The sequence below is a fragment of the Phalacrocorax aristotelis genome, chromosome 3 (genome assembly GCF_949628215.1).
Source record: "Phalacrocorax aristotelis chromosome 3, bGulAri2.1, whole genome shotgun sequence".
NCBI lineage: Eukaryota > Metazoa > Chordata > Aves > Suliformes > Phalacrocoracidae > Phalacrocorax > Phalacrocorax aristotelis.
This window is the reverse complement of record NC_134278.1, coordinates 30,511,204-30,535,491: the sequence shown is the minus strand read 5'-3', so window position 1 is coordinate 30,535,491 and position 24,288 is coordinate 30,511,204. Positions and strand designations below refer to the sequence as shown.

At 35.0% G+C, this 24,288-nt stretch overlaps 1 protein-coding gene across 1 annotated transcript in view; it reads left to right on the top strand.

Moving 5' to 3' along the window:
* The window catches only part of EYS (eyes shut homolog), a 944,860-nt gene that overhangs the window by 112,487 nt on the left and 808,085 nt on the right, over positions 1-24,288 (top strand). Inside the window, exons 9-10 of the mRNA XM_075087034.1 lie at positions 4,222-4,388; positions 13,829-14,082. Of these exons, the coding sequence (XP_074943135.1) occupies positions 4,222-4,388; positions 13,829-14,082 (421 nt within the window). The remainder of the gene's footprint in view (positions 1-4,221; positions 4,389-13,828; positions 14,083-24,288) is intronic.

Genomic DNA, 24,288 nt, shown 5'->3' with positions numbered 1-24,288 from the left:
TGTTACATTTGCAATCAGGATGGCAGTTCCAACCTTCTGAATGGAAGTATCTATGCACTCAAGGCATACTTAGTGTTTACAGGACCTGCTGCTTTCATGCTTGTCCTGATCATTACATGCTGTGCAAGTTTACAGTTTCCTCATCTGTAAAAGTAAGGCAATCACATAAATCATGGAAGATTGGTATAAATAAAGTCTTTAAGCTTGATGTATTAGGAGGAAAAAAAAAACACCTAAAAGGTCTTGAAAACTAGAAAATATTCAGTAAAGCTTTTCTGGTTAACCTTGAAGTTGTACCTGCAAATAAGTTGCTCTTCAGCAAATCTCTGTTGCTTGCAATGCATGTGACATGATGTGATGCCTGACTTTAAGATTAGAGATTGACTTTGCAGTTCTGCCATATTGCAAATACCTCACTGACAGTTTGTTTTAAACAGATTTTAAATGCCTTCATTAAAACAACTTGTGTGTGGGTTTGTTTTGGGTTTTTTTTTGTCAATTTCTTTAATGACTTTATGTGTAAAAAGAGGCTTATGGGCCTCAGATCTTGTCAGTGTTTTCGAGTTATGCCTTTTTGGGTTAAGGTAAACTGTAAACTCAACATTCAAACAAGAAGGAAAATACTCAGATTGTTCTGGGGAACTTCACAAAAAAAATGCGAGGGGGCTGTTCTTTAATCACTAGGTGTTTATGGTTGAGAACCTGCACAGGATAGTGAAGATAGAAAAAGTAGGGAAAGGCAGACATTATTTTATATCTTATATGATTATATATATTCATATATTCAGAAATAAAGCCTTTTTATTTATCAAAGGAAACTATTGATAATCAATCCATTTAAAGCTTCTGGGAAATATGTTATTTGTAAGAAAGTAAAAAAAAGGAGGGTTAGTTAGCCAAAATTGCCAGAAGTGAATAATTTCAAGCCAATTTATTTTCTTCCCATAACAAGAATAAAAATGGCAAAAGTAAAAAGCTCTTACAAAAGTTGAAATAGATCAGTTTCTCATGTAGTGATCATAAGGAATCTAGTGAAACAATGCTCCTGCTCTGGCTTGATGTAAAGTGGACAAGATAATGATACTCAATTATTCTAGCAGTAGTTTCCTGGACAAATATCCATGGAAAACAGTACATAGTGTCCTGCAAGGGCCTGGCTTGCACCCAGTTCCACTCAGAAGGTTCCACTTTCTAAATGGTGGAATAGACTACACATGATAAAACTGAGTCTGACACCACCTTGGTGAAATGATCTGGAAAAGTAGGATGGAATTTAGTGTTTACAGTTGCAAAAGACAAGTGACATCTGTGAACTTCAGGACTGTTTTGTGAAATTAATCTCCAAAATAAGAAATTAAATTACTCTTCAGTTACTGGTGCTAGCAGGCAATGCAGGTAGGGTTTTAGATGCTGAGCAATATAGCCATCTGTAGAAATATATTTTCTATATGGTTCTCTACAATGTTCACTTTTCAGAAATTGCTTTAACAGTACTTGCCTCACCTACGGAATAGAAAAATAATGCTTGATTGTCAGGAGCCAGATTAGCAGAATTTAATAAAAGGAAACATAGTGGAACTGACTCTGAATAAATTAGGAGAACTCATATTCTGGAGACCAAGAAAGGTATTAGGTTCTGGTAATAGGCAATCTAAGGATTTTAAGCATTTGCTTCAGAAGGAATATTTAAAAGTATCTACAATGTAAGTAAAAGTTAAATCTACAAGCAGTTAAATTAAACAGAGTGCTTCTTTCATATTAATCATACTTTTCCATTTTTTATCTTCAAAATTTCTTCTGGACTTTTCAGCAAATATTTCTTGAAATTCTGATATTTTTATTTTGAGGAGGGAATTTTTTGTTTTTTATTTAAGAAAAAAAAAATATCTACTTGTTTAATGTACCACTAGTCCAGGAGAGAACATATGGCAGATTGACTAAAATTACACTTTTGGAAATTTTTTAATATCCAGGTACAATCAATTTTGCAGTAATAAAGCCTGAAGGCTGCAGTAAAATGATATGCTGGGGGCAACGGAAGGGGAAATATATATGCGTGTGTGTACAAAAAGTACAGTTTCATTCAAACTCCAGAGATTTCCAGGAAATGTAAGATGGAAGAAGTGTTAGGAAATAATGATTACACTGAGATCCTTCTAGCTCAGTGCCTTATCTCAAGCAATGGACAACAGATCACATGTAGAGAAGAGACAGCCATATAGTAGGGTTACTTCCCTCAATTACTGCAGAGTGAAGAGAAGAGAAGAATAAAATGAAACCATCTAAGGACTAACTATCTTTCTTTGCTGTGAAAATATTTCCTGATGCTATAGGCAGATTTGTTATAAAGTACTTGCTGTAGACAGAAATGTGATGATCAGACTGACCGGAAGAGCCCTTGTTTATGGTCTGTTAAATCATAAGATTTGTGTTTAATCCTAACTATGAGGAAGATTTATTTTGGGAAAAAGAAAAAGCTGATTGATGGGAGGATACTGCTTTTTCCAAAAAATCTGTTTGTCTATTTATTTTCATTTAAAAGTATTTCTTGTATTTAAAAAAAATAACAAAAAAGTCTCTGTAGAAACTTTAGAAAACTGCCATGCAGGTTTGAAGTTTAGAAAACCACAATGTTGTGGTATTTAGTTTGACTTTAGAAATAGATTAATAAATTTATTTAGCCCTAATTTTTTTCTAAAATCCTTAATCATTCTAACTCAGAGTTTACAATATTTAAACCAAAAGGGAATTAATTTTACAGCAGAGAGGAAAACCTATTTGATAGAGAAATCTACTAACCAGATTTCATGCTAAGATATCTTTCATAGCTTTAATTTTAGTTTAAAGCTGTGTTAGATTGTGCTAACGTCTTAAAGGGTAACACCTGTCTTCTTAGTATAAAATATCAAAACAACATAAGAATACCATGAATATAATATTGTGGCAATACTGAGATATAACTTTTGTCTTAATTGTCCAGGTTTTTTCTAGTTGGTTTTTTTGAGTGTAACTTTATTTGAGCTATTTAAGCTCTGAGAACAATAGTAAGACTCGGGACAAAATCTGCAGAAACATTTAAATAAAAAAGTAAGAAGACACATAAAAATCAAAAAAGATAATATTTCCAAAACTATACACACAGAAATTTTCTTTGCATTTATGTTGCACAGTGCTTTTCTTCAAGAAGTTGTCTTATTTAAAAAGGATCCCAAGTTAAGCTTAAATTTCAGTACTGAGAGCGTAGCAAAAATCTCTTAATTTTAAGGTCAATTTAAAACTTAATCAAAGCCAAATGAATATTAGAGGATTTCTGCCAAGAACTGTTATTATTACAAATCTTAATGACATTATAAAGAGACTCAGACTCAATCAAACTGAAGTACTAGTGCATTAGCTCATCTTCTAGACACCATTTTCTTTAGAAACCAATTGATTAGAAAGAGGGGTCTTAATTCCTTTGAAATGAAAATGTAGTTACCTGTTTTTACACTGGCAAAACTTTAATGGAAATGAAATGGTACCCTAAAAGTAAAATGAAGAAAGGACCATTCATTTTAACCTAGAACTTTTGAATTTTTTGAAGAATACAGGAAATACTGTTTTAGTAAGTGATATTAGCTAATAAAAGCTAAAAGAAAAAAATGCTGTTCCAGTCTAGGTTTATTAACTTTTCAATATCTGCAGGTTGAAAAGGAAGAAGGTTCTGGCCTTCCCAGAGCATAGATGTGATATATATATATATATATATATATATATATATATATATAAATAAATAAAAAAGACTCAAGGATAGGGTGGGAGTCAGGATTATAGTTAAAATTTAAAAATTATTCAGTCTTTTTTTCCTGATAGCTATAAAGTCTATTAAATTATATGTAGATTTTAAACACAGGAACAATTGTTCTACTCTTTCAATGGTAAAATAACATACTAGTTCTCTATCATTCTTTCTAAAACAAGCACATTTTAAGGTCAGTTATGAAAATGGCACTGTTAAATTGAATCATAAATGCCTCTTTCCAACTAAACAATTAATTGATATATTGATTTAAGGACATTCAGTATTTTTGGTTCTTTGAGATATGTCTTTTGTAATATTACAACATAAAACCATTAAATAACCACATTTATTACCAACTTCTTATTCAGTTAAACTCATTGGGAAAAAAACTCAACACACAAAGAAAAACCTCTTTATGTACTTGTACTTCTAATCTTCAGGTATGTGCAAATGGAGGTAGCTGCTTCTACGATGAAGAAAACCAGAAATATCACTGTGTCTGTGCTCTTGGATGGACAGGACAAACATGCCTGGAGAATATTAATGACTGTGAGGTAAACCAGTGCCTACATGGAGCCACATGTGAAGATGGAATTAATAAATACAGGTAGTAATATGATGCTTTCATACGAGCCTTCATAAAGAAGTTTAGGCTGTATGAAGATATTTTTCCTTTCAACAAGGATTACAAAGGGAGTTGCTAGTACAGTAATATTTTTATCAGATTATAAAATGGAATGGATACTAACTTCCAACAAGTATGCACATTCAATAAGACTGTACTCTGAAGTACTGCACAGGGAGGCCTCACAAATATTCCTCTTCACTTGTCAAAGAAGTTAAACCAACTATGCAAAATCTCAGACAAACAAAGCATCTATTTTAGTAAATGGTAAACACTTTATGAGTCCAGAGTGTGACATGGAGTGACTTTCCTTATTAAAACTTGAATCATAATTTTCAAGTGAATAGCTGAAAGGTTGAATTATTTGTGGCTTTTTTTTTTTTAAGGTACTGACAAAACTGTCCAGTGTGTTCTTTCCTTAGTGAGCTGTAACATGCTGTAGATATTTGAAAATGAGACTGCACAAGTAGGGAAAAAGAAATGGAAAGGATTGCTTCAATAAGCAGAGTTCAGCTGTTCTTATCACACTTGAATTATTTATTTTTCCTCTGCAAAAAAACCAGAATAACTAAAATCTCTCAATAATGACTGTGAATGCATTTTGAAAGGCTTTAATTTTATGTTGTGTCTTGTACTTAGAAATATTATCATTAATATGCTTTAATGTTTCTATTTAGAAAAGGTTGCTATAGTGGACAAAACTAAAATAGAAGTAATTAGAAATTTCTTCCGCTCCACCTCTGTTTTTATAGGATCTTCTGTAATAACAGCTGAACTCCCCAAATAAGCACACAAATACAGATAAGTATATTATTCTCAATAAACCAGAGTTAAAAGGAATTTTTGCCAGAGACCTTACAAAGCAAAAATCCTTCCTTTTTGCCAGCTTGCAGTCAACTCTCATATGAAATTATTGGACCATATTTTGACATTTTATTTGACTGGTAAATCTGTGTTTTTCCAGTCTGTACCAGGCAATTCTGATAGAAGAACAAGGCTGTGTTTACCTTACAAAATCCACGAGCATTTACTGAGAAATGAGTAGGTCTGAAGACTTCTGGTAAAACAAGACCTTTTGAATTTACCTTGCTAATCCAGACTCAGGCTACTGATAGAAAACACTTAATTCTTACTTTTTCAGTCTTTGAAAGACAGATTAAGTTGACAGATCAGTCTGTTTATTTAAGGAACAAGAAAACATATCATTAAGATTCCAATCCTAGATGTCTTAGTGGACAGCTTTGTTATCAGAGAACCTGATCCCGGAGAAACACAACCAGTTATTTTGAAAAGACAATGTGCAGAATATTTACTGTATGATACCTGCTCTGTTGACAGAGGATTGCTGTTTCTCAGTGACAGTAAAGCATTTTTAAGAGAACTGAACTATTCCTTCTTTTAAAATAAAGGTATTTCCCAGAAGTTATTTATTGTCAACAAGTGAAACAATTGCCATTTCCCCTCTCCAATACAACATTGAAACCAAAGGAATAGGGGAGGAAATGCTGAGCATAACTACTGTAGTCACACAACTTTCTCTAAAGACTCTTGCAATTTGCATTTCTATCTAAAATGGGTATCATTTTTGATAAGGCAGTTATCAAGAACTGTATTTGGTGCAAAGTAGTTTCAGAAAGACAGAAGAAAGCTGTCAGCAGATTAGATGGAGAATTAGATGTGTGAGTGCCATTAACAACTCTACTGAGATCCATTTTTAAAGCTATTACAGTCATTCAAAACATCACTTACCTTAATCTCCTCCACTTATTAAGTAAGCCAAAATGTTACGTATTAGTTTTTTATTTATGGAAAATTAGTGTAAAACTCTAGACTTTTCTCCTAGTTAAGAAATCTTAACTTCTAAACTAATTATTAAACTTTGATCATAATGTATTGTTCCAGTGGTGGCTTGTTATAGTAATGCCAATACCAAGAAAACATGGGAAGTATCAGTTTAGCTTCAAGAACATCCCCTTCTTTTAAGCTCTCATATTGCTCAAGCTGTCAAGTTTTTCCAGATTGGAAACAAGCACTCAGCTGTATGTAATTTTTCTAACTTTCTATCTCCTTAGCATGGCATATTCTGTTTCTCTCCCCCATTTTGAAGTTACTGTTCCAGAGAGTATTGTCATATAGGTGTATATTTAATATATGCAGAGAATTTCCTTTGAGTTCAGGATGGGGAAATTGTTCTGGGTGAAAAAGGGGGACTTTAAAACTATGATATAGTATAACACTCAGTAAGACTACATAATAAGAGCAACATAATCACAATAATATGTCTAAGGAGTTTTACTCTCTTGGTTTAGTGAGCCTTTTCTTCCAACTAAAGCAGCTTCAGTCACACTGGTACAAAACCTCTTATTAATTCAAATGAATTATTGCATTTCCAGCTGAGTCTGTGCTGTCTGAGATATTATAACATAAGTTAATCAGCATGTATTTAAAGTGGTAACTCCTCCAAAGCGTTACTGCTCCTGCCACTGGGTTGATGGTGTAGATGTTGATATGATGAATCTGGCAGATACTATGCAAAAGACCAATTGCATCCACATGCCAAAAGAATCTCTTGGTCTTTGGTCACATATACCTCTGAAAAAAAGCAGAGAAGTTTCATTACCTCAGTAAAAAAGCAGTGTTACTACATAAAACAGCATTTGAAAATTCCTTTCAAAAGGACCTCTATCATTTCATTATGTTCCCTTTAGGTGAGGGAAGAACTGATTTAACATGGCCCTGAGAAGCATTTAATGAATAATTAAAGTGAAAGAACTCTTCAAGGAGTTGATCCTCCTGTTTTAAAAAACAAGGGGGGGGTTTATTACCCTGTTTTCTTCACCCTCGTAAATGTATTCCTTGTCAACATTACATTTCAGACAACCAAAATCCTAAATGAAGTAAGTCCTAATAGATATTTTACTGTAGTCTATTTAGTGAAGGGGAGTGACACAGGGGAAATACAGAATTTAAAATTCAATGTAGTTTCCATTACCCGTCCTGTTTCTTCAGTCCAGTCTATTCAAAAGTTCTACACTTATCATAGCTCTAGGAAACCTCAGCAAGAAGGACTGAGAACTGTTAGATTAAGACATTTGAAGAAGCTGTATTGTGGCATTTACCACTGTTTAACAGGTCATGATAAACTAATATGTTTTTTAAATGTATTTTAGTCTCTAGACATAGCTCTGAGGTCAGTATTTCATGAGTTTTCCTACAGGAAAACTTCCCATTAAGAAGTTAGTTTTGGTCTACAGTAACGCTTGAATCACTAACTCATTTTTCAGTATCCAGTATATAAATTTCAGCATGTATAATTCAATCTTGAATTAATCTCACTAGGAAAGAGTAAAGCCTTACCTAGTGACACACTGTTAAATAAAATGCATTAGAAAATGAAACACTCTTTGCATGATGCCAGCAAGATTATGAAAGGTAAAATAACTTAGATAACTTCTGAGTATCACAAAATTTAAAGCTTCTATTAGTTTATTCATCCTTGACTTTTTCCATCTTCCGCCACTTGGATAAATTAAGCTGTTTGATTAGAATATATTTTTATATCTAATTTTCCATTTTCAAGTTTATTCATCCTATACTACATATGCGATTTGACTGCAAGACCTAGCTGGCAGTGCCATATAAAGTTAGTGCTATGATATACACAGTTTTCTGTAGCAATAATAGCCTTCTTCCGCTAGAGAAAGAGGAAAAATACTTTTTCTCACTTTGCTACAACTCCAGAAGGTAGGTGAATATATGTTGCAGCTTCTTAGGGAATATCTCTGTAATAAGTTATACAACCTCTTTTCTGCAGAGAATATAGATGTTTACAAAAAAACAAACCAAAACTAAATAACGTTTTAGTCCAGTTATGCATGCGTGTGCAGTTCATATTTCACCTACAAAACAAAATAATTAATACTGAGTAAACGCAGTTAATCTGCTTGGACTACTATAATAAAAAAAAACCCAAACATTTATTATAAAGCATAGAGACATACTGGGAAGTCTTTGCTAATGCCAAGTTTCAGTGCTCCTATGCGCCTTCTGTCTCAAGATAATAAATAGCTGGGTCATCTCCTTGCACAGATCAGCATAACCACATCTTGAGTCTGGTTTTTGGCTTTTTTCAGTCATTTTAAAGATTCACCTAATGGGACAAGTCATACTACATCTCTTTAGTGCAGTCAGTCTGTGGTGACATTGTGACAGTTGCCCTGCCTGGACTAACTAGTACCAACTTGCTTTCCTGCACACCAGCTGTTCTAGACCTTCAGAGATAAAAAGTTATATCCTACTGCATATGGGTAGAAACATATTGCAGCTATGCCATAACCATCTTAATTTGAGTAACACATTCCTTCTTAGGCAAAATTCTACGCCTGACTTATCTACATTTCCATTTAACATTTATTTCACAGGCATATCAAATTATTGTGAAATGTTAACTAGATTTAGTCAGTGGAGTAGCAACGTACAGTCATCTGCATGACATGTGTGGGAAAAAAACAATCCACAATAGGGTAACTGTGGTTTGAGTTTGGTATCAACTGCTAAAATCCATGTTGGTAGCAAAAACACTGAGGTACTTTACCATCCTAGAATTTTCCCTTCTAGCACCTGTTACACTCGAAATTTTGCTATGGACAAAAGAGGACATATGTGAAGCTAAGAAATTATTGTTATTCCCATTAATGTTAATATAAACTTCTTCATATTTACCTTTTCTTTGGTGCCCAGCTCATCCTTTCAATGTTCCCCCAGTTTGTAAGTTTGACATTTTAGACTTCCATAAGAAAGTAGTTGGGGAGTGTCATTAACATCTCCTGGTCTCTGCTGGGATGTGTTCCCCTGTCCCCAGAGGGGCATTCCCAGAGCTGAAGATGGAGCAAAGGCAGCAGTCACTGGGCCTCAGAGCAGGGGTTGTGCCATTGAAACCCAGCTCAGGCCACGGCAAGGCTGAGCCCCTGCACTCATGTGTCAGCACACAGTCAAGGCATTCCTCTCATAAGGGAAAAAAAAATGCTTCCTGAGCTAGAGATTCACTCACAAATAGAAATTCTGGTATCGTATAAATCTGTATACATATTCAATTTGAATTTATCGTAAAGCATTTCAGCTTTGCAGTAAATGAAAACTGCAAATCAATCCATAATTTAAAGCTTTTGATATCATGTTCAGTATTTTAGTTCTGCTAAAGTATTAATGCAAGGTCATAGTCATTAAAATCTAATGTGGTGATGGCATTTTTCCTACAACAAGTGTAAAAGACTTAATTACTTAGAGATCATTAGTCCTGATATTATTTCTAAGACAGACAGGAAAGATAGTTGAAGTTCAGCTATGTCAGTGTAATACCAGCATGATATTTAACAAAACTGTGTTCAAGACCCATTTCATAGATCGACTTAGAGATAAAATGATAGCATCTATTAAACATATTGGATCATTTAGAAACTTAGAAAAATGTTAAAGCTACAAATAAATGTAGTCAGATGCTGATATGCAAATCCCACAGACCTGCACTTACACTATTATACATAAAATGTAAGAAATATGCACAGTGCAAACCGTATCTGCTTTGTACATAGTATCATTGAATAGATAATGCATTAATGTAAGTGGTAACTCTTATTTGTTAATGCAGTTAAATTAACAAAGAATGCACCAAACTTAAAGACCTGACTAGTTTAGACTTTTACTGCATAAAAATATCCTGGTTTTATTGAAAAATAGACACACTATAAAGTACAGATTTTAAATAAAGACTATTACTAACTTATTCATTTAAATATGTTTCAGCCTTCCTTTGTAGGTTTTCCATGTATGACGTTATGTATATAAGTTATTTGTAAACATGTCATTAGAATTTAATGTAGGTTTTTATAAATTACATTTATAAGGAATTTATTGACCTTCTACATCCTATCACATCTAAAGCTCAGTCTGGATTATAAACAATAAATGCATGGTCCTTAGATGTTTCTGTCCTCAACACACAGTAAGAAACTGGCTTGTTATTAAGAGGAATAGAATACTCCTGTTTGCATTAATATATGTGTTTGGCAAACACTAACATATAAAACCTCTTTCTGCACCATTAGTTTGTAGTTTTACATTGTTTTGGGCCACTGCCATAGATTTGGGCTTGACTAGCGGCATAAGTCAGCCACTTTGCTTCACACAACATGAAGATCCAGTTTTAAAGTTATTTTCTAATCTCATTTACACCGAAGAAAAGAAAACACAACAGGTTCTGTGTATTCAAGAAAGCAGTTACCCATACTTAATAGATAAACCCAGAAAACTCTTCACACTCAAATGACAAGAGAAAACTTTATGATTTTGTTTTATTTTTCCTGAGCAATAATATGAAATGAAGAGTCTAAAAAAATGAGAGCTTAAATTATCTGCTGCAGGAGGTGAGCCATATGAAACTGAAAGACATCTAGTTATACTTTCACCAGGAAAAACAAAGGACATTCCATTCTTACATGTTTTAGATCTCTTCAGACACTGAGGCACTGAAAAATACAATTCTCATAGCATCATTGCTTGTAGTGTGGAATCAGAAGCATGAAACTGAAACTGTAAGACTCTCCATTACATCTGTTTCTGTGTAGTTCCTTTGTGGTCTCTGAAGATAAGCTACACAACTAGTAATAATAAGGAAATGATAGAAAATTCCTTCTCTTTATCTTCTCTTTCCTGTTAAGGAGAGCTATAAGTTAAATATTCTATTCCATATTAATGATTAAGAGCCGGGTTTTCAAAGTATGATTGAATAATTGCATTTTCACAATGCACACACTAATAATTGCTGTAAAATAATACCTTTTTGACTACATAATAGTTAACCAAGGAAATAAAGTTATTAACTGTACCAGAAAAGTTAGTATGACTGTTGTTTACATACTGGTGGATTCAGAAACTGTGCAGCTAAAGGTAACTAAAAGTGCATGTGCTTTGCATGTTTACGTATAACAAAATTCTATGTAAATCCACATTTACATTTATCTGTAAAGCAACTGTATGAGTTCATTTGTGTGAACTTCACTCCTTTAAAAAGTGAGAAACAGAATCAGCTGGAGCTCTCAAGAGGAGGGGAAGGGGAAGATTTCTCCTTTGCTGGGGATTGACTGAGGTTGGAGAGAGAATACAGTAGCTATACCTACTTGAGTAGGTATTAAAATGCAGTAGCAATGGATCTGTAAAGCAAAAATAGTGGTGCTGAAGAATTCACAACCACACACTATACAAGATATGGAGGACTTACTTCAAGAAAATTCTGTTTTGGTCCATGGACTGAAAGACCATTAGCAGTTGGTGTGAATTAGCTGCACTGCAAGGAGCACACCTACTGATTTAGCTTCAACTGAAATAAATCAATTTTACGTGCCCTGATACTGCTTTGCAATGTGATACCAAACATTGCAGTTTGGAGCAGCAAGGAAATCAATCATAAAAATTTTCTCGTCATCTGACCTAAAATGGTTATACAGATGCACCTTGAGACATGAGGGAACACAAAGACAGGCCTCAGATATTATGAAAAAGTTTCCTAGGGATCAAGAAGACACAAAGTTGACAAAAGTCTGACTGGGAAGCCTGGACCTTCCTGCAAGGAGCCAGTGGAAAGGAAAGCAGCTGATATTTGTTTATATACATATAAAAAAATAATTGTGGCTCAATCACTTGGTGATTTTGCTGCTTAAAGAATTAACCATTTGATTTTCTAATAATACCTGGCTTTTCCATAGACTAAAGGACTTTTAATTATAAAAAAATTATTAAACCATCTCTAAACTTAATCCACTGTAGGGTTCCACATAACAGCTAACAATATCTCCTTATAAAGATATCTTCTTTACTGTTGGCTTCTTTTAGTCACAACATGAAAGGGAAAAATCACCTCATTTTCTATGTGCTCTGAAGCTACTTTTGAACTCTCAGAGCTGCACTAATGTCAACAGATTACCCTGGAAGAAAAAAAAATATATTTAATTGGGTTAAACACTAGGAGCTATTAATTTTTTACATATCCATGTTCCTTCTTCCTTTTTCTTCAGAAGTATTTCAGTAGTATTACAATAGATGGAGCTCCCATGGTAATCTGCCCTTCTCAATCTCTAGTTTGTACACAGATGAAGTTCTTTGTTTTTTCAAATTCTTGCTTGCCAAGAAGGATTGCAGGTAAAATTAGAGCCCAGCTGAACAGAGAACAAATTATACCAGCGGTGGGTATGGTTATAACTTCCTTATTCCAAAAGTTATACTGTAAAAAGCTTTTGTAAAATGACATTCGAAATAGCTACTACCATCACGCTATCTTTTATGGGAACCTCTCTGTACACAGAATCTTACATGGGGTCTTTTTCCTACTGGCTTAAAATTATCCTGTTGAATATCTGATAGGGATATAAAAATATCTAAGTGGAAATTTCGACAAGTCTAACATAAATATGCAGGAAGAATAAGCAGGGACTGAAGCAAACAGCCACATGAACATTCTTTCATAAATAATGAAATGAAATAAAGAAAAAAATATTCTTTCTGTCAGATGGATCAGTAGGGAAAATTGCTATAATCCAGGCTTCCTTAACATGTTAGTTCTTTCCAGCTTCTAGATAACCTCTCTATATATCAAGAATATGTAAGATTATTGTACCATTATCTCCTCCCGTGTGAGGATACCTCTGGACATGATAAGGAGAGGATCAATCAAAGGAAATATTGCCATGTACAAGGGATTTTCTAATTTTATGAGATGTGGATCATCAATAAGATAATCTAGTTGTGTTTTCATCCACACATTAAAAAAAAAAAAAAAGGGAGAAGGGAAGCATGAGAAAGTCATCTCCAGTCTTACACAGTCTATACGTCATCCTACATTGTGGGAAAAATATATCCTGCTCAATTTTTAAAAAATTGTATAGACTGCTTTTTTTTTTTCAGTTATAGACAGAAATTGCAACCTTATTTTCTAACGAAAAAGCATTTTTATACTGATTTTATGTTCACAGCAAACAGGATGATACATTGTTTTTCCTCTTAGTGATTAGCAACTAATAATTTTCAGAAAAGAGATTCTTAAAATGCATAATAATTATATTTTATATCAATTTTCTGTTTGAATACTGTCATTGGAAGCTTGATATTAAAAGCTATATAGCTACTAATTTATCCCATCTAAATAGCTAAGATTTTAATTATTGTACAGTTCCATTTAATTATTGCAAGCAGTCTATGTGAAACAAACTTACTTAGTGACTAATTAAATGTAAAGAAAGAAGACTGAAAAAAATGGCAATTCATTTGTGAATAATTCAAAGTGGAAATATTGTTAACATTATTAGTCATTATTGAGCTCTATATTCAAGACTGTTTTTTTGTTTTGTTTTGTTCTTTCATTTCAATAACAGGTGCGTATGCCCCGTTGGTTACACTGGCACATTTTGTGAACTTGATATAGACAATTGCATTGGAAACCAGTGTTCTGAATATGGCTTCTGCCAGGACCACTTGCATAATTACAGCTGTAACTGTGTGCCTGGATATGAAGGGCCCTTCTGTGAAGCTGAAATTAATGAATGCTCAAGTTCACCTTGCAAAAATGGAGCTACCTGTATGGATTTAATTGGCCACTTTTCATGTCTTTGTGCTGCTGGGTTCAAAGGTAAGTTTCTTCTTTTGAGGTACCTTATGCTACAGTTGTAATTGTCCAATTCTGTGTAAGTGATGTTTATATGATTGTTTAATAACAATATATGTATAAAATATGTATATATTTGTGCACTTGTATGACTTATAAGAGTTTTAAGTGAATTAGCATGGAAACTCTTAGATTGTGTCTCCTAATTGTTCCTCAGCTGACCTTCCCTCCACTAAATGTACAATTCTGAGCATGAGCTTTGATGCTGTTGACAAAAAAAAAATCAAGTTCCAAAACACAATTTAACTGTATTATTTTTATTTCACTGTTATGCAGTCTTAGGTGTCATGAACTTAGACATACACAGGCTGGTAAAAACAAACGTTTTGGTAGAGGAAAATCTAAGCATGAGGAGGACTGAGATCATCAGCAGCATCTCGCTGCATCAGTGGAATATAAATGGCTATATTTGAAAGAGTTTTTCAGACTCCCCTTTTACTTAGTAGAGACAGGGCATCTGCCTATCTCAGACATCTGTTCTAGGATGAGATGGTCTTTAGATTTCTGCATTGGGTTAGATGAATCCCACACAAACTGATGATGTGATTCCTTTTTGTCCTAATTTACTGTTTTGTGCGAATACCCTGATATTCAGACTACGTGTGGGAGGCAGAAAATCATTTTGGATTCAGCAATACTGAAGTATTGCATTCCCAGCCTTTATTCTATATCATTGAGCACAAGCATTAATGTTAGCTCAAATTAATGATAGCTCTGAATGCTTTGCTATCTTTATTGACAATTTGTGGTATACTACCACTAACAAAGACAAATAGAAATACCATAGTATGCACAGTGTCATCTAACTAACTAATCATTAATTTACAGCTTATTCTTCCAAGTTGCTGAGGGCTCTTTTTACAATTCAGGGAGCATGTGTAGTACTAGATTGGTAAGTCCCAGTTAAACCACTGAGATAACACATGCATTTGGATCTTTCTGGGTCACTGCCAAAGTGCTGAGGTATTAAGTAATTATAACTTCAGTGCTAATTTTTCATTATAAATTCTGGCTACTCTTACTCCTAGCTACTGGCTACAGTTACTTTTAACATTTCTGCACAAACATTTTAAATTTCAAATATGTTTATATTAATTTACTTATATACATATATATGTATGTGATATACATTTGAAGATTTGCTTTCCATAATTTGAGTTGAGTATATAATTTCTTGGTCATTTGAACACACATTTCATAAAAGATGATATTTCCATTTTATTCTCATTTATTAATAAATATGTAACAAAACAGAGGATTGTCCCTGAGGTGGTTTAAATTCCATTAAGATAGCACAACTAAATATCTGACTGCAAGCAAAGAGAAAAAATACTTGGCTCACCTGTACAAAATCTAACATATTTCCATTTTGCTGCTGAAACTTCAACCCTTATTTTGTGCTTTGCTGGTTTTCATGGGGAACTTCAACCATCCCAATATCTACTGCAGGGACAATACAGCAGGGTATAAGATCTGCTTGCAACAGTCCCATGGGATAAAGCCCTGGAGGGAAGAGAGGCCCAAGAAAGCCTATCACCTCCTCCAAGCTCAAGAACGATCCATCCCAATCAGCAGGAAGTCAGGCAAAAATGCCAGGAGGCCTACATAGATGATCAAGGAGCTCCTGGACAAACTCAAACACAAAAAAGGGAACATACAGAGGGTGGAAGCAAAGACAGATAACGTGGGAGGAAATACAGAAACATTATCTGGGCATGCAGTGGTAAGTTTAGGAAAGCCAAAGCCCAAATACGGTTGAATCTGACAATGGATTTGAAAGACAACAAAAAGGGCTTTTACAAGTATGTAGGTGACAAAGGGAAGAGTAGGGAAAATGTGGAACTATTGCCCAGCGAGATGGGGACTTGATGACACTGGACATGGGAAAGCTTAGAGATACTGAATGCCACCTTTGCCTCAGTCTGTCCTCGTAAGACTGTCCTTCAGAAATCCAATAACCTGGAGACCAGAGGGAAAGTCTGGAGCCAGAAGGACATACCCTTGGTAGAAGAGGCTCAGGTCAGGAAATACTTAGGCAAACTGGATATACATAAGTCCATGGGCCTTGATGGGATGCACCCACAAACACTGCAGGAGCTGGCAGATGTCATTGTGAGGTCACTGTCAATAAACTTTAACATGGTGATTAGGAAAAGTGCCCAAAGACTGGAGGAAAAACAAATGTCATTCCTATCTTCAAGAAGGGCAAAAAGGAAGACCTGGAGAACTACAGGCAGGTCAGCCTCACTTCGATCCCTGGGAAGGTGATGGAGCAACTAATCCTGGAAACCATGAATGACAAGAAAATCATCTGGAGTAGTCAACATGTATTCACCATGTGTTAGTAATGCTTGACCAACCTGATAAACTTCTACAATGACATGACTGGCTTGGTAGATGAGTGGAGAGCAGTGTATATTTTCTACCTTGACATTAGCAAGGCTTTTAGAACTGCTTCTGACAATATCTTCATGAAAAGCTGATGAAGTATGCACTGGATAAGCAAGCAATGAGATGAATTGAAAACTGGATGAACAACCCAGCTCAGAGGGTGGTGATCAGTGGCACAAAGCCAAGTTGGAGGCCAGTATACAGCCATGGACGTGTACGTGGTATACATACCAGTGTACCCCAGGGGTCAATAATGGGTCCAGTCCTGTTTAACATCTTCATGAATGATCTGACTGATGGGGCAGAGTGTACCTTCAGCAAGTTTTCTGATGACATAAAAATGAGAGGAGTGGCTGACACACCAAGGAGTTTTGCTGCCGCAGATGGACCTCGACAGGCTGGAAATATGGGCTGACATGAACCTCATGGTGTTCAACAAGGCAAAGTGCCAAATTCTGCACCTATGGAGGAATAACCCCAAGCATCAGTAGATTCTGGGGTTGACCAGCTGGAAAGCAGCTTTGCTTTTGCTGTTGAGAAGAACCTGGGTGTCCTGGTGAACATCAGGTTGAATGTGAGCCAGCAATGTGCCCTTATGCCAAAGGCAGCAAATGTCTGGGCTGCATTAGGTGCCCAGTTCTGAGTTCCCTGGTATGAGAGAGACATGGAACTACTGGAGAGAGTCCAGGGAAGGACTACTAAGACTACTAAGGGACTGGAGCATCTCTCCTATGAGGAAAAGCTGAGACTGTTCTGCTTGGAGAAGAGAACGCTCAGGGATGGATCTCATCAATGTATGTAAATACCTGAAGGGAGGGTGTAAAGAAGTTGGAGCTGGGCTCTTTTCAACAGTGCACAGTGGCAGGGCTAGATGCAATGTGGAAACTGAAACGCAGGAGGTGCTCTCTGAACATCAGGAAATATATTTTTTTTTACTGTGAGGGTGACAGAACACTGGCACAGGTTGACCATGGAGGCTGTGGAGTCTCCACCCTTGGAGATACTCAAAAGCCAGCTGGACATGGTCCTGGGAAGCTAGCTCAACCATCGTGTGACTCTGTGAACATGAGGACTTGCTTGTATAAATAATATAACGGTATACTACTGGAAAACACTTTTTTTATTATTATCACCCAATGAGGTATTATATAATAGAATTCCCATAGAAGTATATTCAAAGAAAAGAGATTTCACAATATTACTCATTTAGTGTAACTCATTATCACATGTACTGAATATATTGAATTCTGATTTTTCAGAGAGTATAAACCAGAAACAACTAATAAGAGACTGTTTAAACTTAGAAAAATGTTATTACTACCCTAGCAATTCCATTTTCATACAGTCTCCGACAGTTTATGACCCTGGGATATTTTCCAGCACAGAACAGATTTGAAGTTTGGTCATAACTGCATGTTATGAATCAGTGAAGAGTATCTCAGTGTAATACTGAAAAAACCCACATTTATTATCTCATTTGTTTTTTGTTTGTGTGTTTGTTATGTCATTTATCTGTAATTCAATTTTTTTACATATCCAGATGTACTTCATTTTTCTTCATAAATAGTAAATTCACTTTCAGAGGAAGTATCTAAGGCAATAGTAAATAAAGAGTGAAACAGAAGTAATTGCTGCTCAGGACTCTGCACATCTTTGGGGAACTATCACACTTTGTGTACTGGGATTCATAGGCTTACAAAAAAGCCATGAGTTGCCAGTCACCAGCTTGGTTTCTCTCCTAATAATAAATGAATCCCTGGGTAGTGTTTGATATAACATTAGAATCAGTTTTTATTTCAGAAGAAAAATTTTACATACACAACTCATAGTTGTCTCCTCTGTCTAGATGACTGATTGATCTGATGTTTACCAGCATTTCTCAAATGCTTTACATTCTATTAGCTAGAGATGCCTTAGGCACTGTAATGGGATTTGTCAACACAAAAAGCATGACCTGATTTGGTAAAAAAAATCCAAGGCTTGGGTATTTGCACAGTAAAAACAAGTACTTCAAAGCATCAGGTACCACAGTCTTTCCTTTTGAACTGTAAACTGTATTTGTCATGGCAACTTTAATATGGAGACATATTCTAGATGTCTGGAGTACTCTCCACTGCCTACAAGAGAATCTGGCCTATATCAAACATGGAAGTCTGCAGTATGGTCTTTAAAAATTGAGTCAATTTTTTCAAGAAAATTATCCCATCCTTTTGATCTTGTGATGATCTTCTGTATTGCCCTCTACTGCCTCAGTTCTTCAAACATAGCATAATTTTGTTCACTTTCAAAGTCATTCCCAGGGTCTCCCGTCTTCCATATTGTTATCCCTATCTCAAAACATCTGTGTTTAACATCCAATGATTCTAACTTTCATGATGACTGATATTTCCAGACAAATACCACTGTGCTTCATTTCTGGTTTAAAGAAGTTCTTCTTGGAAGAATTTGAAAAAGTGTGTCTTTATCCAAACATATCCTTCATTAAAACTCTTCATTTAGATGCCTATAAGTGTGTGAAGACAGCTGCTCAGAACTCTAAGTAGATGGGAAATACTGCCTCATTGCTTTCTCTTGAGGGTCTTTATCTATATGATATTGATTGTATAGTTAAGATTTGGAAAATCTTTTTATTCTAAATATATACTGTATCTCACATAGCAAGATACTGATCTATCATTGCTTCACCTGTGTGTAAGGAAAAAATAACAACATTAAGGGTCATCACCAATGTAGGCCTTCCTATGGTTTTTGAGTTTGACATTAATATATTCTATATATAATGCTCTTCAGCATTCTCTTTTATTAAAAAAAAAAAGTAAAATGGTATGTGGACATTTTTAATGTCATTCTATTACTTTAAATTTCTGTGCTTTGTTTTTACTTTTTTATTTCACAAATACATCAGACAAGTCTACTTAATATTTGGAGTCTATTTAAGGAAGTATTTAAGTGTTTGTACTTTCAGTGAGTTATTAATTGGTTTTAAATGGTTTGGATGGTTTTTTTAAAATAGTTTCACCCTTCTGTGAAAGATGTGAACATTATATCTTTGATAGCATTAAGAAAAAGATATCTTGAAGGAAAATACATGAAGTTGTGTGAAAACCAGTCCTTTTTGACAAAAGTAAGTTTAGGAACTCTTAACCCCTTGTACAAATAAAGTCTAGAACAGCTGATGACACCCTAATACATAACAGAGATTGACCCTGTTAACAGGGAGCAGCAAGAGCAATGCTACTCCATGAGGGGAGCCACAAACCAGGACCCAAGGGTAACCCCAGCGCAGGAAGTGCCATCACTAAGCAGGGCACAGTCCTGCAACATCTAAACAGGGTGGGCAGAAACAGTGGGAGTAACAGGGTCCCTCACAAGCACTAGACATCACAACCAATAGATGAAGTCCAGAGTCCATGCATGGAAGCAAACTAGAAGCAGCAGGAGACAGGACCAGAGACAAAGCTACAATGTACATCCAAAGAGAAAAATTACCTACATTGCGGGCTGAAGTCCTTTCTTAGGCTTACAGGGCCACAGACAGGACTGCAAACAGGCACATCTACAGAATAGCTCAAGCCAGATCTGGATGCCTACAGCTGAGTAGAGCTAAGCTGAACGAGAGCTCATTGGACAATGGGCAAGGTGTGTGGGAAGGTCCCAGGTGGGGCTGCTCACGGCAATAAGAGCCTATTAGTGTTCCCAGGGTCCTGATATCTGCTTATCTTAGCAGGGTCACCTGAAATTGTGAAATTATTATTTCTGTTGCACAAAGGAAGGCAATTGCATTCAGTTGGTTTGTTTGCATACCCTTTCTGCATTTGAAATACCTGCTTCCATTTCCATTCATATGGTTCCTATTGTAATAGGGCAAGGCCATCCTATGAGCACAGCTCACGTCTGCTTCCACATCTCCAGCGCCAAACAGGGCTGGACTGGGTGTGTGGCTCAGGGCATCGAGGAGTGCAGCCACTGCGGAGGTTCCGGCTGGCTTTTTCTGCTACAGGAGACTGATTATCTTTGGCACCTTGTGCCAGTGCAGCCTGCCTGTCAGATGTCCAGTGTAATCCCATGGAGAGAGATGAGCTGGGCTCCTGGTAGTTTACAGCTGAAGAGCCACACACTTTCTCTGAGTTAAAACTCTTTCAGAGAAGCTAAGCCAGTGAAGTGGTTTAAGACATCACATAAATCACTTTCAATCTGGAATAAGTGTTCACAGAAACGTTTACACAGTATGTAGTTAATAAATAAAATTGCTTTGGATTTTTAACTACTGCAATTTCTTACACAGAAAAGACCTTGAATAAGAGAAAAAAAAATCACCAAGTGCATAGAACAACAAAGTTGAGAAAAGGAAGTGTCAGTTAAGTTCCCTAAGGCCACACTTGGACCGTCTGTCTTGCTTTTTCATAACTGATACATAACTACTCATGCTGTTACCTCTCTTGTTTAGCACAATAACTCATGTTGCTTAGAAACCAACAAAATTACACCATTTGTTTGTAGGTGCATGACTTGAATGCTTTATATTTTTGTATATTTTACATAATGATGGAGAGTAAGGCTGGAGTATTGTGAAGACAATCTTCAAATATATTGTTATTATTTTTGATAATAGTTGAACTTTAAAAAGAATCTTGGTTTTTTTCAGCAGTACTTTATTAAGATTACATTAAGTAGAATTTCAAATCATTTGCTTTTCATCTGATATGGGAATAGAAAGATTCAGCTTGCATCTTGAAGTAATATTTCCTCAAGTAAGGAGTTTTAGTTTAAAAAATATCTTAGACATCCTTTTATTAATTGTCATCATTATTTCTGCCTTTGTGTTGTCAAACTTTATATTCCATTACGCCTATAAAAGAGAAGTTGGTATAAACAGTATGTAAATCAAACTTCATATTTTGTTAATTTTCCATGTGTTTTGTAATTCAGAGATGTTATGAGTAATGATGGCAATTAATAACAGATACCTATATATAATGTGTATTACAATGAAAAAATAAGCTCTCAAGTCAATTCCAGTTTTATTCTAATGTCTGAATACTATATTTGAAAAAATGATAGGAAGTTAAACTTATTCTGATAACAAAACAAAAATCAGTTTTTTTGATATTCTGCAAAACCTAAAAATAGTTCAATTAGTTCAGATAAAGTGTGAAGTTAAGCTCTTTAAGTTAAGCAGAAATCAAACATCCAAAGTTTGAACCACTGACGGGCACAAACTTTCAAACTAGTTATCTTACAGAGTTGCTTTTATTTTCGAAGTGAAGGAATATTCAACAAAGGTTTATCCATCATATTTATGAAAAGGAATATTTCTTTGTTGGTTTTGATCTCCAGTCATATTTACCTGAGAAATTCAGAATAAGTTACATCAGTAATGCTGATGGAGGACTAAATATCTTTGCCAAATTTTTTAGCACGCACCTCCTCTGGTCCTCAGGCTCTTCTCAAGAACTTTGTATTCCTGCAGAATAATGACTCTTGTGTATCATCAATGTGCCTGTAGAAAATGCTGTTGTTAAACATCAGGCCATACAATTTGCAAGAGTGATAGGCTTTCATATGCAGCTGTAATTGTTTGATATGTATTTTAAGAACACTGGAATTTTAAACAGGACAAAACACACTATAGAGTTAATAGAAGTAAAATTAGCTCATGATCAGTTTTAAAATTCTCTCTGTACTTTAGAATTTGGTGACATGATCCCTGCAAATTGTTTAGGAATTCACACCCTAGGGTATGATTTATTAAATAACTAATTAAATATTACATTTTCCTACTAATTATGTTTGGATATGTTGTATTAATGCTAACCTTGAAAGTGTAAACCCAGAAAATATTTATATTAGCATACTTTGAGGTTGAAAGTAATTTGTAGCTAATTAGTGATTTTTATCTGATGTTCAAAGAAGGTTCTCATCATCCATTTCAAATGCGTAGCTGAGATTAGCTGCATACTGAAAAGAAAAAGGTTTCTATGTATATGTCCAGCTTTTTTAGTGCCTCGAATACTCAGAAAATATGGTGTCAATGTAGCTTCATGGATTCTTTTATTCTCTCTGAAATATTTTAAAAATACTGTCCATATATTGCCCTTGTGCTCTGAGGATATGAATTCTTACATTTCCCTAGTCAATGTTTGCAAGAAGTTTTGGGACATGCCTTCTGTCAGTGCAACTACCAGTTTAATGGCAGTTCATGTTATGGCACATAACCAGAAGAAATAGTTATTGTCTACAGTACACAAAAAATAATTACCTTTATTTTCACTACATGTGCATTTGATCGTCAGAAATTGCACTAAAACATTAAGGCTTTTCCAAGTTTTAAGATGATTCATAGGCAAAAAATGCTCTTCTCCTAGACTTTTTTGAGATGTACAGAACTAACAAAACTGCACTGTTAACTATTAGATGAAAATAATATCAGTTTTTCCTATCTGTAAATAGTATTTTTTTCAGTGGCTAGATAGCAACATTAGAGGGAAAACAAAAGTGATCTTGAATGAGTGGTCACAGAGATGTATAGAAACTAAGTCTTAACTTCAAGTTTGCCAGGAAAAAGAGTGAACTATTTGTATTTAATGTGTTAACAGCATTTTCAACTGAAATTTTTCAGAACATTTGGTATCTTTCTAAATCATTCTGCAAGTACTGTTAGCAAGCACAAATTGTAAATCAGTCAGTGGTTTTCACAAATATTTTCATCAGTTATGAGAAACGTATTCTCAGTGCTTGATAACTTGGATGAGGCTGAGTGGCATGTAATTGCTTCTTTGTCTGCTGAAGTAATTTAGATGTAATAACATCCTCCACCATTAAATCAGCACCTTTGTTATCAGAGTATGGATTTTTTTTCCCATTTCCTTGTTCTCCTAAATGAGGAATGGAATTCATACACGTCTAGCACAGCCATAGGTACATAAAAACAAAATACCTGAAACCAGATAGTTTTCTCTTAAACAAGTATAGCACATGTATCTCTACTGTGCAGTATTATTTTGGACATTTGGGATTAATTGTCTAAATTGGAATGAAATCTTTTTATCTATAGAGTGTTGCAATATAGATTAATACATTAAGAAAAACTATACTCATTGAAGTCTTAAAATAATGGGGGGTTAGTGGCACGATATCAGAAATGAAATTAATTTTCTGATGCCACTGGTGAGAATTTCTTATCTATATATCATAGCAGATACTTATTTTTTTCCAAATGAAGACATAAACTAAATTATCTCTTTCTGCATCTTTTCTCATACTGACAGAATCATCATGCTTCCTGTCAGACTTGGAATGGGAGAATGGCTTTGACTCCCTTCTCACCTTTTCTACACACAATCAGGTTTAGTCACTAGTGCTCAGCATAACTAAAGCTCCAATGTTCATCTCGTGTCCTAAATTCCTCTAGCTCTCATTATTTCATCATCCTCTCAGGACTCCCCAGGTGTTTTATCTTTTCATATAGTTCAGTCAAAACATGGCCACAGCATTAACCTTTTGATCAAGTGTCATTTTGCTTTTGAATTCCTCAGAAGCTTCACATTGCCTAGTACATGCTTATTTTTTTTGTTCCTTTTTGGAAATACTATTCAGTTCACAGCTGCCCTCTGTGTCTTTGTCCTTTTCTCTTATTTCCTACCATCACTCCAGGATTTCCAGCCTGAGTGACCAATTTACGTTACTGTTAGAAAACTGTTGCCACTGTCTCTGCTTATTGTTCATTTCATCCCCTAAGGACTACTTTCTTGAGACCAAATACAGGATATTCTGTATTGC